Source organism: Pistacia vera, unplaced genomic scaffold, assembly GCF_008641045.1.
Source record: "Pistacia vera cultivar Batoury unplaced genomic scaffold, PisVer_v2 Contig36, whole genome shotgun sequence".
Lineage (NCBI taxonomy): Eukaryota > Viridiplantae > Streptophyta > Magnoliopsida > Sapindales > Anacardiaceae > Pistacia > Pistacia vera.
In genome coordinates this window covers 70,061-83,780 of record NW_022196179.1, presented here as the reverse complement: position 1 = coordinate 83,780, position 13,720 = coordinate 70,061, and the positions used below count along the sequence as shown (strand labels likewise).

The window sequence follows — 13,720 nt, the reverse complement described above, 5'->3', positions numbered from 1 at the left end:
TATTTATCTTTTTTTTTTAACAAGATGTTATATTAGCTTATGTATATTTAAACTAAACCTCGAGATTCATTGAATTATACGTATCTCAATTAAACCCTAAAATCTATTAAATATCCTATAAATTAAAAGGATCATGTAAGTCATAATATTATTGTGATAGATAATCTCAAGGTTTGAACTCAAAAATTCATAGAATAAATAAACAAATTTTTTTGAATGCTAAACCAATCCCTTGAAATTATCGACATTAATTTTTTTTTAAACAAAAAGTCTCTTTTCCTAAAATAAGTCGAGTTTTGAAGAAACTCTCTAACTTTAATCGCCAATTTCTTTATTATTAATGGCTTGATTGGAGCAGTAGCGACGAATTCATGCTAAAATTTGCTTCAAGCCTTGGAAGAGGAGTGTAAACTAAGGTTCCGTTATATTTGGGTGGAATTTTGAAAGGAAATGGCAGAACTGTGTCTTCCATGGAAAATAATAGTGAAAATGAGTTAATTAAGTACCTAGCTAAGATATAAACCCTTCAAATTATTTAGTGTATATTATCTAAGAATTTGGTGTTTTAGATCATACAATTTTATATCTGAAAAGTACTTATGATGTTATTTCTGTTACCAGAAAGAAAAACTCTCCAACCAGTGATTCTCTTGCTTAGCATTGTCTATAGGAGTTCGGCCCAGAAGTGCTCAAAAGCTTGGGATGTTTGGCCCAGGAAAGTACACTACCTTTTTCCATACCCTCATCTCCAATTGAGGGTAAATTGCAAAGTTTTAAAACTTGCCCGGGTGAAACCAACAAATTGGCCGAGTCCTAGGTCAACTGGTAGGTCAAACTGATGACATCATCATGTAAAAAGTTTGAAATCTAACAAAAAAATACTCTTAAAAATTCCATAAGACCCTATAAGTTTGATATCCTACAAAAACACCCCAAGTTACACCACCAGTGTCGACCACCTGGGCCAAATAGGGCATGTTTCTAACATTGACAACACACACCATCACCACAAAAATCCTCCCCTCACCCTCCTAACCAAAACCCATTCACCCTACCCTCGTTTTCGCCAATCACCAGCAACAACGAGTTGTTAATGGCAATTTATTTTTGCGATTTCCTATCATTTCACTCATCGAAAATCACCTATGTCGTCATCTTTTGACTCATTATCCATTCCTCTTCAAAAACCCCACATCCTAGTCATCAATTGTTCGTCAATCTTCGTCCTAATTTTTAAGGTTTGTCATAAACAGTAAAATTAATAGCCCGGTTTGGTGAATACCTTAGGTCCCAATTGAACTGGTTCAATCGATCATATTGGATCGGGTTTTAAAACATTAGTAAATTGTAACAATGAAAATAAATAACAAGAATTTATGAAAAAAAATAATAATAATAAGAACCTAACCGGACCAAACGACCCTAAAATTTAAAATTGTATCGATATATGCATTTTATTATATTATAATATTTCATAATAAAAATATCAGGATGGCAAATGGATTTTTATTTAACATAAAAAAAAAAAAAACAGCAGCTACAATTTGGCTGACTAAGCAAAATTTGGTGACGTGGGAAACAGCGGATGCACCGACGAATGGGTAATAGGGAAAAGGGCCACTTATAACAATGCGTGCAGAGAGTACAATCGATTCAGCAAAGCTTAAAAAGCAAGGGCCACGTGTATCCATATAGTACTGTCTAAGTTTAACCTCCCAAGACCGATCCTCCAATCACATTATAACTCACCCTTTGCATGCAATGAAAGATGAGGTATTGACACGTGGACATGAACAAAAAATAACCGACACAAAAAAGGGTGGTGGTTTTGTCTTGTAAAAAATGGAAGGCCAACCAAGGAACGACCAAACCAATCCTGATAGGTGTATCCACGCATGGCAACCTAATACACACGCGTTATAACACAGAGGGTTTTTGATTGGTGTGAGAAGCAAAGCAACGGTCTCTCTTTACATTCACTGAATAGTTTTTATCTATCTTCTTCTTCTATCCATTATATTGATATGTGTTAGCATGCATGGACCCACTCTTTTACTTAAGTCCCACACGTCCTTCTTTCTAATTCTCTTAAACACGTACCCACAATACAACTCCAAGTGTCATTTCGTTGTGCCTCTTTTACTCATGTTGCCTTTCTCTTATTGGATTATCTTTACAAATATAAACCACTTAACACATTGCCTTCCTCACTTCTCACCTCACTAATTCTAATACCACTACTCCCTTCTTTTCCTGTTAGGCTTCAACCCCCTGCCTTCTATTACATCACCTTCACCATATTCTGCATTCTTCTTTCAATTACTCACCTCACCTACACCTTTCTCCTTTATGTTCCTCTCATAGTCCCATTTTTTGAAAGCCAGCCCAAACGGAAATTTAAAACCAGTAACCATGATTAAGACCTTGAGCCCTTACTCCACCAACACTGCCAAAACGGCGGAGATTATGTCTAGGTACAGGCCTATAGCTCCGAAACCAGAAGCTCCTGTAAGCCCCATGAGTGAGAGCCCGAAGATCAGGCAATCTCCTTACCTCAGGCACTTATGGCCCCAGTTGCAGGCCAGGCCCACTAGAACCAGAAAGAGAGGTAGAGCGGCCATATCACCACCCACCATCAAAAGATCAAGGACCCATTTATTTGGGCTTTCTTCTCCCAGTCATGTCTCATCCCCTGCAAAAAATCTATCTTTGCATGGTTTTGCTCATGGGGTTCCTCTTTCAAACCTGGCTGCTGATAGTGGCAGCTTGGAAAATCCCACAGAAGCACCTTCAAGTTTGGTAACACTTCCTCTTCTTCCTTGCACTCCATCGGTTACTATTGTATCCAACCAAAAAGCAGAGCCCAACAACCGTTTGGAACCACTCGGAGCAGTGAAGGTTATAGACTTGAATGCCGTTGCTGAAATCCCAGAAGAGAAGGATCTATTGTTGCAACTGCAAGGACCTTCTATCACCAATATTATCGCGCCACAACCAGTTCGCCCAGTTGGATCAAGCATCAGCGTTGGGTACATTAGTGAAGACCCGAGCTTAACACCTGCAGTACAAGTTCCTAAGAAACCCGAGGAAGTTGAGGAAGAGATGGAGTCGGAGGTCCTACCAGCAGTCATATCGGATTCGAATAACAAAGTGAGGATGGCTAATTCTGCTTACAAAGAAATGGTGGGTCAACCGGAATGTTCGTGGCTGGATTCGATGGTGAATTGTGATGGAAAATTTGGAGGTAGCTCATGCAAAAGAATTTGTGGTGAGGTGATGCTTCATTTTGCTGAATCAGGGGTGCCGGTTTCGTCAAATGGGTTTTCATGCTGGGTAAGGATAGAATGGGGCAGTCATGGCAAGAAGAACTCAATCAATGCTTTTTGTGATGTAATTAGATTGTCTTGTGAATCCAAGGACTATCTCTTTACCTGGAGGTTCCACACCTATAACAGAGACACTTCGCAGTCAAGTTGCAATGCTTGAATATTTTATTTTGTATACAGACGTAGTTTAATTATAGACGGCGCCTTCGTTAATAGCTACTATGTGTATACCTGAGACGACATAAGTATAATTTTTGTTGTCTTCTTATATCTAGTAATGTCGACTTTTTTTACATAAAACTAAGACTCAATCTATATTCAATCTCCCTGGTGTTTTGGATGTCGATTTTAAGAACTCATTCTGTAGACTGGAGATTATAAGCTAATTTGAAAAAACAAATATCATCTTCGTGGAAATTAACATTAATAATGGGAAAGTGAGATGCATGAAGTACACAACTATGTATTAAACACCAATATTACAAAGCATAAGCTTATAATATTCTCAAAATTACAGTTTAATCATTCTCGCTTTTCGGAGGGCCCTTCCACTTGAAGTTGTCAGCATACGACTTGGGCTGAAAACATAAGAAATTCCGAACCTCAGTCGACGATGGCTTTAAAATTTAAATAAAATGAAAAAATACAAATAAAAATGGCCAACAAATTCATAAACAATAAAACAAATCTGCATTAAATGATGTTATGAGATTAAGCAACAGAAATCATACATGGAGATGGATAATGTAAGAATATAAATCACACATGGTTCATATAACTTGCCCACATTGCCTACATCCACGAATAAGAGAGAATTCTACTATAATAACATCAACATGGTTATACAAGCTGAGTACTCATACTATAAACCCACCTGAGGGGAAATAGAGTGGAAACTAGCCAGCTTTTACACTCACCCCAGGTGTTTAACCTACCTTTACATCACATACCCTATGTTTTCTCACATTCTCTAGTAATATTGAATTGGTTCTCTCCTATATATTTATAAGTGATACATGAGATATACTACTCCTAATATGAATCTTGTCTATTCTTAATAGGATTCTCATATTCTTCCTATATATATTTTATTTTTTTCTAAATAGTTTTTTTAAAGAAATACAATTTTATATTGGAACAAAAAAAAAAAACGAGCCACAATATCTCAACACATGATCATATTTAGTAATTGTACTATAGAAGATATCTTTGAAAGATTTAAATCTGCAAATATGACTTCATTTTGCTCATGATTCAGGGTTAAAAATGTAGACCCCTGGAGTAGACCCTGTATCCATATATATGAAACTAAATAATTTCGTCATTCGCATCACATGTCAAAGACTCGTACCTTTAGAATAGGTGTGTGTCGCTTCTTCCACCTGCACCATAGAATAGTTGTCAAGAATATACAGCATGTACCAAGGAAATAAAATCAAGGATAAAACAATCATAAAATTTTGTTAGTTAATAGAAAAAAGTACATAGTGCTAACGAAAAAGCCAGTTTCAATCAAAGTGGTATTCAACGTCCAGTTCCAACTTCCAAACTTGCAAAATTGATGAGATTTGTAATAATAGACCTGTAGCAAACTAAATTAACGGAGAAGACGATACTCTCCAACTCGGTAAATAAGATGCTAGCTAAAGGATGCGTTTTCCACATTTTTTCTCTCCTTATCAGTTATCTCACTACCATGTCTACGAGGAATAACTCACTGCAAACTAAATATTTCCAAGAGTGCTGTACCAATACGAACACAATTGGATGGAGATTGTAGGTATAATGTTTAGTAACAAGTCACGCAACAAGTAAGTTTTCAATTATAACTACTCTCAATTTCTCGATGTCATCCTCAGCAATTGCAGTTTCCCCAATAAAGTTTAATGCTGAAACAAAATTTAGGACATAGAGAAACTCCAGTCATATTATTGCACAATAAGCAATAAGATAGTGTAGAACCAAAATGAATGGCACGACGCACATACCACATATTCCCATCCATATTTTTCACAAAATGCCTTTGCAGCAGCTTCACTATCAAACTGAGACCTGCCTCACCAACATTGGCGTACGGGTCTCCTGTGGATGTCCAGCCCATTAAAGGATTTTCCCACCTGAAAAAGTGACAATTAGAGAGGCTATAACAGTCTCGAAGGTGACATGAATATAGAATATATGCCTCAAAAAAGCTTGTTTAAAAGGTTGCCCCATACAAGGAGAAACTTAAAAGGTACAAAGACTAAACATACTTATGCTTGAAGAAAATTAATTTTCCATTTCCCAACTTTCCCAGAGCCTTGCTGAGTTGCTGTTCGTGCAGGTGAGTAAATAACAACCTGGCATATGCAAATGAAAACAGCTAAAATTGAACCCCAAAAGATAAGTGGAAGCGTATAGTATTATACTCTGAGAAGAACTGGAACAAGTATAAGTTAAAAGGTAACGAATTTAGTTGTACAAAAAAGTGTTTGAATCTGATTAATGGTGATTGAATGCAACAATTTGGAGCCATCATCTTCATTCTGAAAACTAAACAAAATATCATCCAATTAATATGTAGAAAAGCGACACGCATAAAAAATCAAATTCCATGTCAAATACGTAGATTACACAAGTTTCATCGTTGAGAATGTTTCTACAAATATCGCATCAAAGTAAAAGTGCACTTGAATCCATTATTCAATTCGTAAATTCTACTTTTTAGAATACGCTTCTAGTGCTGTTCAAATCAAATAAATCGTTTTTTTTTTTTTTGAAAGAACAGATGAAATGCCCCTTTTATATAATGATGTGGCATTACATCAAAGTCTGCCAAAGACAAAATACATCATGAAAGACTACAAATTAAATTTCATCAACAAAATGGCTCCAGCGAGACGCTACTGACTTAAGCTTCACCATAATCTGGTTAATTTGTAAAATAAATATAGCGGAACATATCCCAAACTTGAGTTTTTCCTGTTTAATCTCAATAAACAAAGATCTAAAATTTATACAGCAGCTCCAGAGCAATCAAAGTTAATTCTTCCAACAACTTACAACAAGTTTATCCCCAAAAAGTTAAACCTCAATTGGTTCATAAGTAGCAGATGTAACCAAAACTGAATGTTCAAGTCTTTCAGCAAACAGAAAAGGAAGAATTAAGATGAAAATACACAATCCCAAGCCAATTACTCAATGTGAAAATAATGGAACATTGACTGCTAAAATGGAGATTTTATTGAATTACTTAATAAGGAAGAAGAGGATATTCTGTACCCTTCTTCGGAGATGTTGCTCTGGAATTCCAGAGACCATTCCGACCTCACCAGGCTTAACCTCCACCAATGCATCCTCTGAAGAGAACCATCTCCTCCTTGTTGGAGAAAACGAAACCGATGATCGCTGAGCTCCTACTCGTCGCAAAAAGCTTTCCATTTTCTGGTGGTTCAAGAAGATAAGCAGTCTCAACTCTCAAGTCAAAGCAAAGGTGAGCCAAGTTATACCAGAACTAGTGCTGCGAATTCACCAGAAGTTTCGCGCTTCTTTTAATGAGGAGAGAACCGTCATGACGTGGCAGCTTTCGATTTGTGGAATCGACCGAATCAGCATTATAGATCTACTTGCCATGTTGGCGTTCGCGAGTCGCGACTATTGGGAGAAGGAAATAAGTCAATTACAGAAAGAAATAATAATTATTAAACAATATTAATTTTATTAATTTTGTTGAATATTAACCCATGTAGTTTTTAGTTTTTACTTTTAAGGTACTGAATTTTTTGGGAACACGTGCAAATGTTTTCAATTATGTATGTCTAAAAAAAAGGGTTGACATTTGTTAACGGGACGTCATCTCTACGATCAAGATTAACACATCTTTTAATCAATCAGAATTTGACACGCATAAAAAGACAATAAGAACAAGAATGGGTACGAGGGAATTTGAGTCCCACCCTTGTTCAAACCCCATTTAATTTAAAGATAAACTTGGGAGTTCTCAACGAATAGGAAGGTAGGAAAGATTTTCATGGCATCAGACTACTTATAAAAATCACTCATTATCTTAAGCAAAACGGGTTTAAATAGACAGCTCCTCTAAAAAAAAAGAGGTTAGACACACACTGTTGTGCGGTCAATCCAGAGAGAATAATTCCTTATTAGGAGAAAAGATATTTAGATTGACTCAATTTGGAAGGAAGATATTCAAATTGATTTAGACTCCAACTAAGGTAACTGAAGATCATGCAACTTCCTAATTCTACATATTTGAATCTTATCTCAACTCTGTCATATAAATGGGTGCTATATAAACCCATCATAACTTGTTTTCAAGGGGGTTGGGCAATTGTTCTAAACAAATTTTCCTAGGAATTATATGGTTCTTTGTAAGCTCTCAAAAACAATAAGATAACAGTGGACGTTGGCTCAAGTTCTAACTTGTCGAACTATTTTAAAAATTGTCTTGTGTTCTTATTTATGACTATTTCTTTTCTATTCATTGCTGATTTTCATTAAATCACACGCACATCCATTCCGATTGGTGCAGATTTTTTTATCAACATTTTTGCGCTAGAAACAAAGTCTGATTCACATCAGCTCTCCATGTTTTTCTGGCAAGTTTCAACTTCTTCAGCAATTCCCAGCTTCTTTTTCTAGAATCACGTTATCAAATGTGAAAATATAAGTAGGATAAAGTTTGAATCTGGCTAAGCAGTAAACACAAGAATTGTAGCCCTTCGAGGTAGCTTTTCGACAGTTTAAGAATCATCCAAATTTGAGGTCTGCAGCTCAAGTTATTATCAAAATACTGAAGCATATTCCAAATTAGAGCTCTCAGATTGCGCGCTCAGATCTCTCAGATTAGAAAGAGCTCGCTAACTTTCTAGCTCTCAAGCTATCGAGCTCTCAAGATCCCAAGCTATCAAGTTTTTAAGCTAGCTCTCGAGCTCCCAAGCTATCGAGATCTCAAGCTAACTCTCTAGCTCTCAAGCTCTCGAGCTCCCAAACTATGGAGCTCTCAAGCTAGCTCTCTAGCTCTCAAGCTCTCCATGCTTTCTGATCAAGCTATGCTCTTATATCAAGCTTTCCATGCTTTCTGATGGAGCTATGCTCTCAGATCAAGTTCTTCATGCTTTCTAATCGAGAAACGCTCTCCATGCTTTCTGATCGAGTTATGCTCTCAGATAAAGCTCTCCGCGCTTTCTAATCAAGCTCCTCGCACCCTCAGATCGAGCTTTTTATGCTCTCTGATCGAGCTCTTTATGCTTTCTGATCGAACTATTTATGTTCTCAAATCGAGCTCTTTATGCTATCTGATTAAGCTCTTAAGCTCGCTCATTCGCTTGAGATCACGTGTTCAAGATCTCTCATATCTCTTAGATCGCGCCAAGCATAACTCAAGTTCTTCAGGTTGAGACTGCAGCCTATAGTGCGACAGCCATCCAGATCAAAGACATAAGTTTTTGAAGCGCGATTACGCACTCTAAAAACTAGGGGCCTATTGTTGTGCGGTCAATCCGGAGAAGATAATTCCTTATTATGAGAGAAAATATTTAGATTGGCTCAATTTGGAAGAAAGATATTCAGATTGACTTAGACGCCAACTAAGGTAGCTGAAGATCATGCAACTTTGTAATTATACGTATTTGAATTTTATCTCAACTCTATCATGTAAATGGGTGCTATATAAACCCATCATAACTTATTTTCAAGGGGGCTGGACAATTGTTCTAAGCAAATTTTCCTAGGAATTATATTGTTCTTTGTAAGCAATAAGATAACAGTGGACATAGACTCAAGTTCTAACTTACCGAACCACTTTAAAAATTATTTTGTGTTCTTATTTATGACTCTTTCTTTTTTATTCATTGCTGATTTTCATTAAATCACACACACATCTATTCCGGTTCTGACAAGGTTAATCGAAATTCTCTGGCTAGTGCAGATTTTTGTATTAATACACACAAATTACACAAAGCAAATAGTAGACACACTATTAGAAATAGACTGGTGTAACATTCTCTTAGAACACAAACACTTGTAATCACAGATCACGACCCTTGTAAATTTGTGTAATGATCAGAAAGGAACACTTGTATAAACAACTACAATGGATGTTGGAGTCGCTTTTAAGCATCTGAAACACTATAAAACTCTCTCATCAACTTTACTTTACGTACTTGCATGTTACCATCGTCACAGTATTTCATTCATTCTCTATTATCTGCTCACGTGTAACTTCTTAGCATTTTACATGTACAACTTCTTAGCATTTTACATGTACGAAGCCATTGGTGTCAAAATTAAGCATCAACAAATTATAATTTTTTCTTTAATATAAATCTTCAATTTAAGTTTTATTATGTAAATTAAATACATGATTATAAACAATTAAATATGAAATGTGCTTATTTTATAAAGATATTCTATTTTTTATATGTTTATTTATTTATTTTGTATAAATTAGGAGTAACCATTACCATTTAACTCAACAATAATGAACAATAAATTTTCATAGCCATGCAGTAGCATGGCCAGCAAAGAGTAATTTACTTTTTCCCACCTAAATAATGGCTTAATAACCTTTTCCAGTTAGATTTTTAAAATACTACTTTACTATATAAATTTATATTCCGTTTCTGATTCTAATATTGTTGCGACCCCATACCACCATCATTCTCTTCTCCTATCATCACTCACCACAACCCCTTAAACTCCACTCTCGTCAACTCTGCCAATCACGGGTAATCAAGCGATTTGGGTTTGTATAACTGTCTTTCCTAAGTCAAATTCTAATCAATCCTAACCGTCAAAATCTAATCTTCTACTATCAAAAGACTCGTCGACCTCTTTTCTTTAAAAGCTCTAATAATTTAGATCGAATTTGCTATCTATTCATCGTGTAAAATAGATTTAGGTAATAAAATAATATTTTAAAAGTTTGTAGATAGAAGAACATCGTTAAAGCATTATTTCGAGGGAAAAAAAGTGGTTAACTCACCAGCAAATCCCATCTTTATCTTACATGGCTTATATTAACATTAATTGTGATTGTGAAATTCTATGATGTATGAACATTTGGCCGTTTCATTGTGACATACGACCAAAAGTATGAAAAAGAAATATTAAAAGAAAGGAGGAAAGAAAGACAAGAATCATGTTTGGAATTTGGACCGATTCCAGCTGGTTTAAAGGAGATCGGCTGTTTATTCTTAAAATTCCTTTCATGCATTTGTCTATTTAGCATAGGCCAATGCCATTTGTTCTTACAATTGTATCGAGATGATCAAGTCTCCGTAGTGACCTTCCTGTCGTTTTTTTCTCTCAGTTGGTATCATTGTTCTCGTCATTGACGAAATACAGCCTTCAGATTTCATCCATGACTCCTTGATTCCTTCATTTCAATGTTCTCAACTAATTAAACATCTCGCAGGTTTCTTCCTAATTAGGTGAGAGAAGATCAAGACCAACCAATGGCACTCGGCGAAGAGGATTCAACGCTCACAAAGCTGGAATTAGCCTGCACAGACTTGAAAAAACTCCTACTAACCTCCTCCAAACTCGATGAGAATCTAGCAAACATGGACAAGAAGTTTGATTCTATAGAAGAGATACTTACAACAGCTGCAAGGAGAGTAGCACCTTTACATTCTTTGGCTATGACCGCGAAAGCCCTCGAAACTAGAATCAGCCGAGCTGTGTCTCCGGCTCTTGAACTCCTTGATAGCTTCAAGCTTGCTGAATCTCTCCAACACAAGCTTCTTGAACTCTCCTCCAAAGTATCCTCTGAGAAGAATCCCAAGAAAAGGCTTAGAAAATTGATAAAATATGTTGATTGTGTTGATAAGCTTAACACGACCATAATCAAAATAAGTCAAGATGGTGAGCCGGTGATTCAAAAACTTCAAGAGGTAGTGGAGTTCTTGAGCCGGACAAAAGCCACTGATCAGTATAGGACACATAGGCTGAGGGAGACTTTGGTGACTCTTAAGGCTCTGTATGAAACTGAGGTTGATGCCACGAGGTTCGACGGGTTGCTTGATGAGGCTTTATTGAATCTGCAGGATGAATTTGAGGGTATGCTACAGAAATTAAGGCATCAAAGTATAGGCGAGGCCTATGAAGATAAAGAAGCAGAGATGGTGGGTTCTGATCTGGCCACAGAAATGGAGGTCGAAGTTCTTAGGCGAATTTCAGAAACCTTGGCTTCCAATGATTGCTTGGATATATGTATCGACATCTTTGTCAAGGTAAATATGCAAATTATTGCTTGAAGCAAATTTTCTTTTCAAATGCAAACCAAAAGTATATAACAAACTTTTTTGGGTGTATTTTTTTTTCAAGTAATATTTTTACTCTTATATCTTTGCCATTTCAACAAAAGGCAGTAAATTAGTCAGAAGAAATAATTTGTTAAAATTTAATAGATGTAGCCCACTTATTTTGGTTAAGAATTAGCCGTTCCATTGGCCACATAAGATATGATTTTTCGAGATGTATTACTCGAGAATCAGACGATGGTATGTTCAATTTTTCAAATATGAAGATCAATTAGAAAACAATTCTGAACGAAAGAAAAAGATTTTCTTTTTTAATTTTTCACAAAGATAATAGCTAGCTAGACACCTCTGGCGGCGGGATCATTAAAAGAATTTAAGATTAAAAGGTTAATTGAACAGGGTAAATTTGATTAGCCGGGCTGACATTTAGATGCTAATTTGGTGATGTAAATATGTTTAACAGGCGAGATACAGAAGAGCAGCGAAAGCATTAATGCGCTTAAACCCTGATTATTTGCGGACATACACTTCTGAAGAAATTGATGAAATGGAGTGGGAGAGCTTGGAGACAGCAGTAACCCTGTGGATTCAACATTTTGAGCTTGCAGTTAAAACTGTTTTTGTATCAGAAAAGAAGCTTTGCATCCAAGTTTTGGGAGGAATCTTGGAAGGAGTTATTTGGCCAGAATGCTTCGTCAAGATTGCTGACAAAATCATGGCAGTCTTTTTTCGATTTGGAGAAGGCGTTGCAAGGAGTAGCAAAGAGCCACAGAAGTTGTTCAAGCTCTTGGATATGTTCGACTCCTTAGAAAAACTTAAACTCCAGTTCTCAGAGATTTTTGAAGGGGAAGCAGGAAGTGGGATTTGTACTAGATTTAGAGAACTAGAAAAGCTACTCGTCCACGCTTCATGCAAAGTGTTTTGGGAGTTCGGTCTCAAAATTGAAGGGAATGCAGATGGTCTTCCTCCACCACAAGATGGCTCAGTTCCAAAACTTGTAAGATATGCCATTAATTATCTCAAGTACCTTGCAACCGAGACTCACAGTGTACCTATGGCCAAAGTTCTTCGAACAGAACAAATTTGGAAAGCTGGGATTTTGTCTAAACCCGAAACTGATGAGAATTTACTCAAGGATGCAATTTTCAATGTGATGGAAGCTCTCCAAAGAAACGTCGAATCAAAACGGTCAAATTATAAGGACAAAGTTCTGCCCCACGTTTTTGCCATGAACACTTACTGGTACATTTATATGAGAACTAGAAACACAGAACTAGGAAAACTATTGGGAGAACAATACATGAAAAAGAAATACAAGATTGTGGCAGAGGAATCAGCTTACTTGTATCAAAGGCAAGCTTGGGGACCTCTTGTTAGGTTGTTGGACGAAGAAGAATTGAAAATGCAGAGCAACGAGATCACAGCCAATGTTGGAGTTCTGATAAGAGGTAAAATGGAAGCTTTTATGAAGAGTTTTGATGAGATTTCACAAAGGCACATTGAGTCTTATAATATTCCTGATTTTGATTTGAGAGAGCAAATCAGAGCAGCGACTCTGAAATTTGTTGTTCCTGCTTACACTGAGTTCTGGAATTCGTATTCATCCGTGTTACAAACCAAATCGTACGTTACTCCTGAGTCGGTCAAGGGACGATTGGGTCAAATATTTAACGGTGGTGATAGGGTGGATGCTGGAAGGTCTAAGCGTCGTGATTCAAGGGATCGGACAGCTGATAGAGCCTCGGCATCTGTTGAGGGTGACATCAAGGATTTTCGACGAACCAGATCATCTACCAGTGATAAATAAATGAAAGTGTCATCATTATGTGTGTGGTTGCGAAGAGGAAGACATGTTGCATATTTTTTTGTGGTTTTCATTTCAGTAGAGAGACTAGAGATGTAATTTAATATGTTTCCCAACCTCTTTTAATAACAAATGATTCAAAACCGTATTGCTCAAGCAAAGAGATGAGAAGCCGTGGAGGATACATTCCCATATGCATCACACGTAATTGATTTACTAAAATGCATATATTAAAAAATTGACTCATTCATGTTGTCCGCCAGATGTAAGCACATCAGTGGTTAATCATTTTACTGGATACAAACAGACTCTGATCCAGACACTCTGCA

The 13,720-nt window shown here is 36.5% G+C and overlaps 2 protein-coding genes and 1 pseudogene across 2 annotated transcripts; 2 read left to right on the top strand and 1 right to left on the bottom strand.

Annotated features, from left to right (window-relative positions):
• Positions 1 to 2,189: 2,189 nt before the first annotated feature.
• Positions 2,190 to 3,645, top strand: LOC116139975. Its single transcript, XM_031425623.1, has one exon. The coding sequence runs from the start codon at positions 2,413 to 2,415 to the stop codon at positions 3,484 to 3,486; it is 1,074 nt and encodes a 357-aa protein (XP_031281483.1). The 5' UTR covers positions 2,190 to 2,412; the 3' UTR covers positions 3,487 to 3,645.
• LOC116139976 lies at positions 3,332 to 6,873 on the bottom strand (annotated as a pseudogene).
• Positions 6,874 to 10,763: 3,890 nt separating this feature from the next.
• LOC116139829 (exocyst complex component EXO70A1-like) lies at positions 10,764 to 13,419 on the top strand. The gene is made up of 2 exons (XM_031425479.1): positions 10,764 to 11,557; positions 12,051 to 13,419. Exons 1-2 carry the CDS (start codon positions 10,781 to 10,783, stop codon positions 13,392 to 13,394), a joined length of 2,121 nt encoding a protein of 706 aa, XP_031281339.1. The 5' UTR covers positions 10,764 to 10,780; the 3' UTR covers positions 13,395 to 13,419.
• The last annotated feature ends 301 nt before the right edge of the window (positions 13,420 to 13,720 follow it).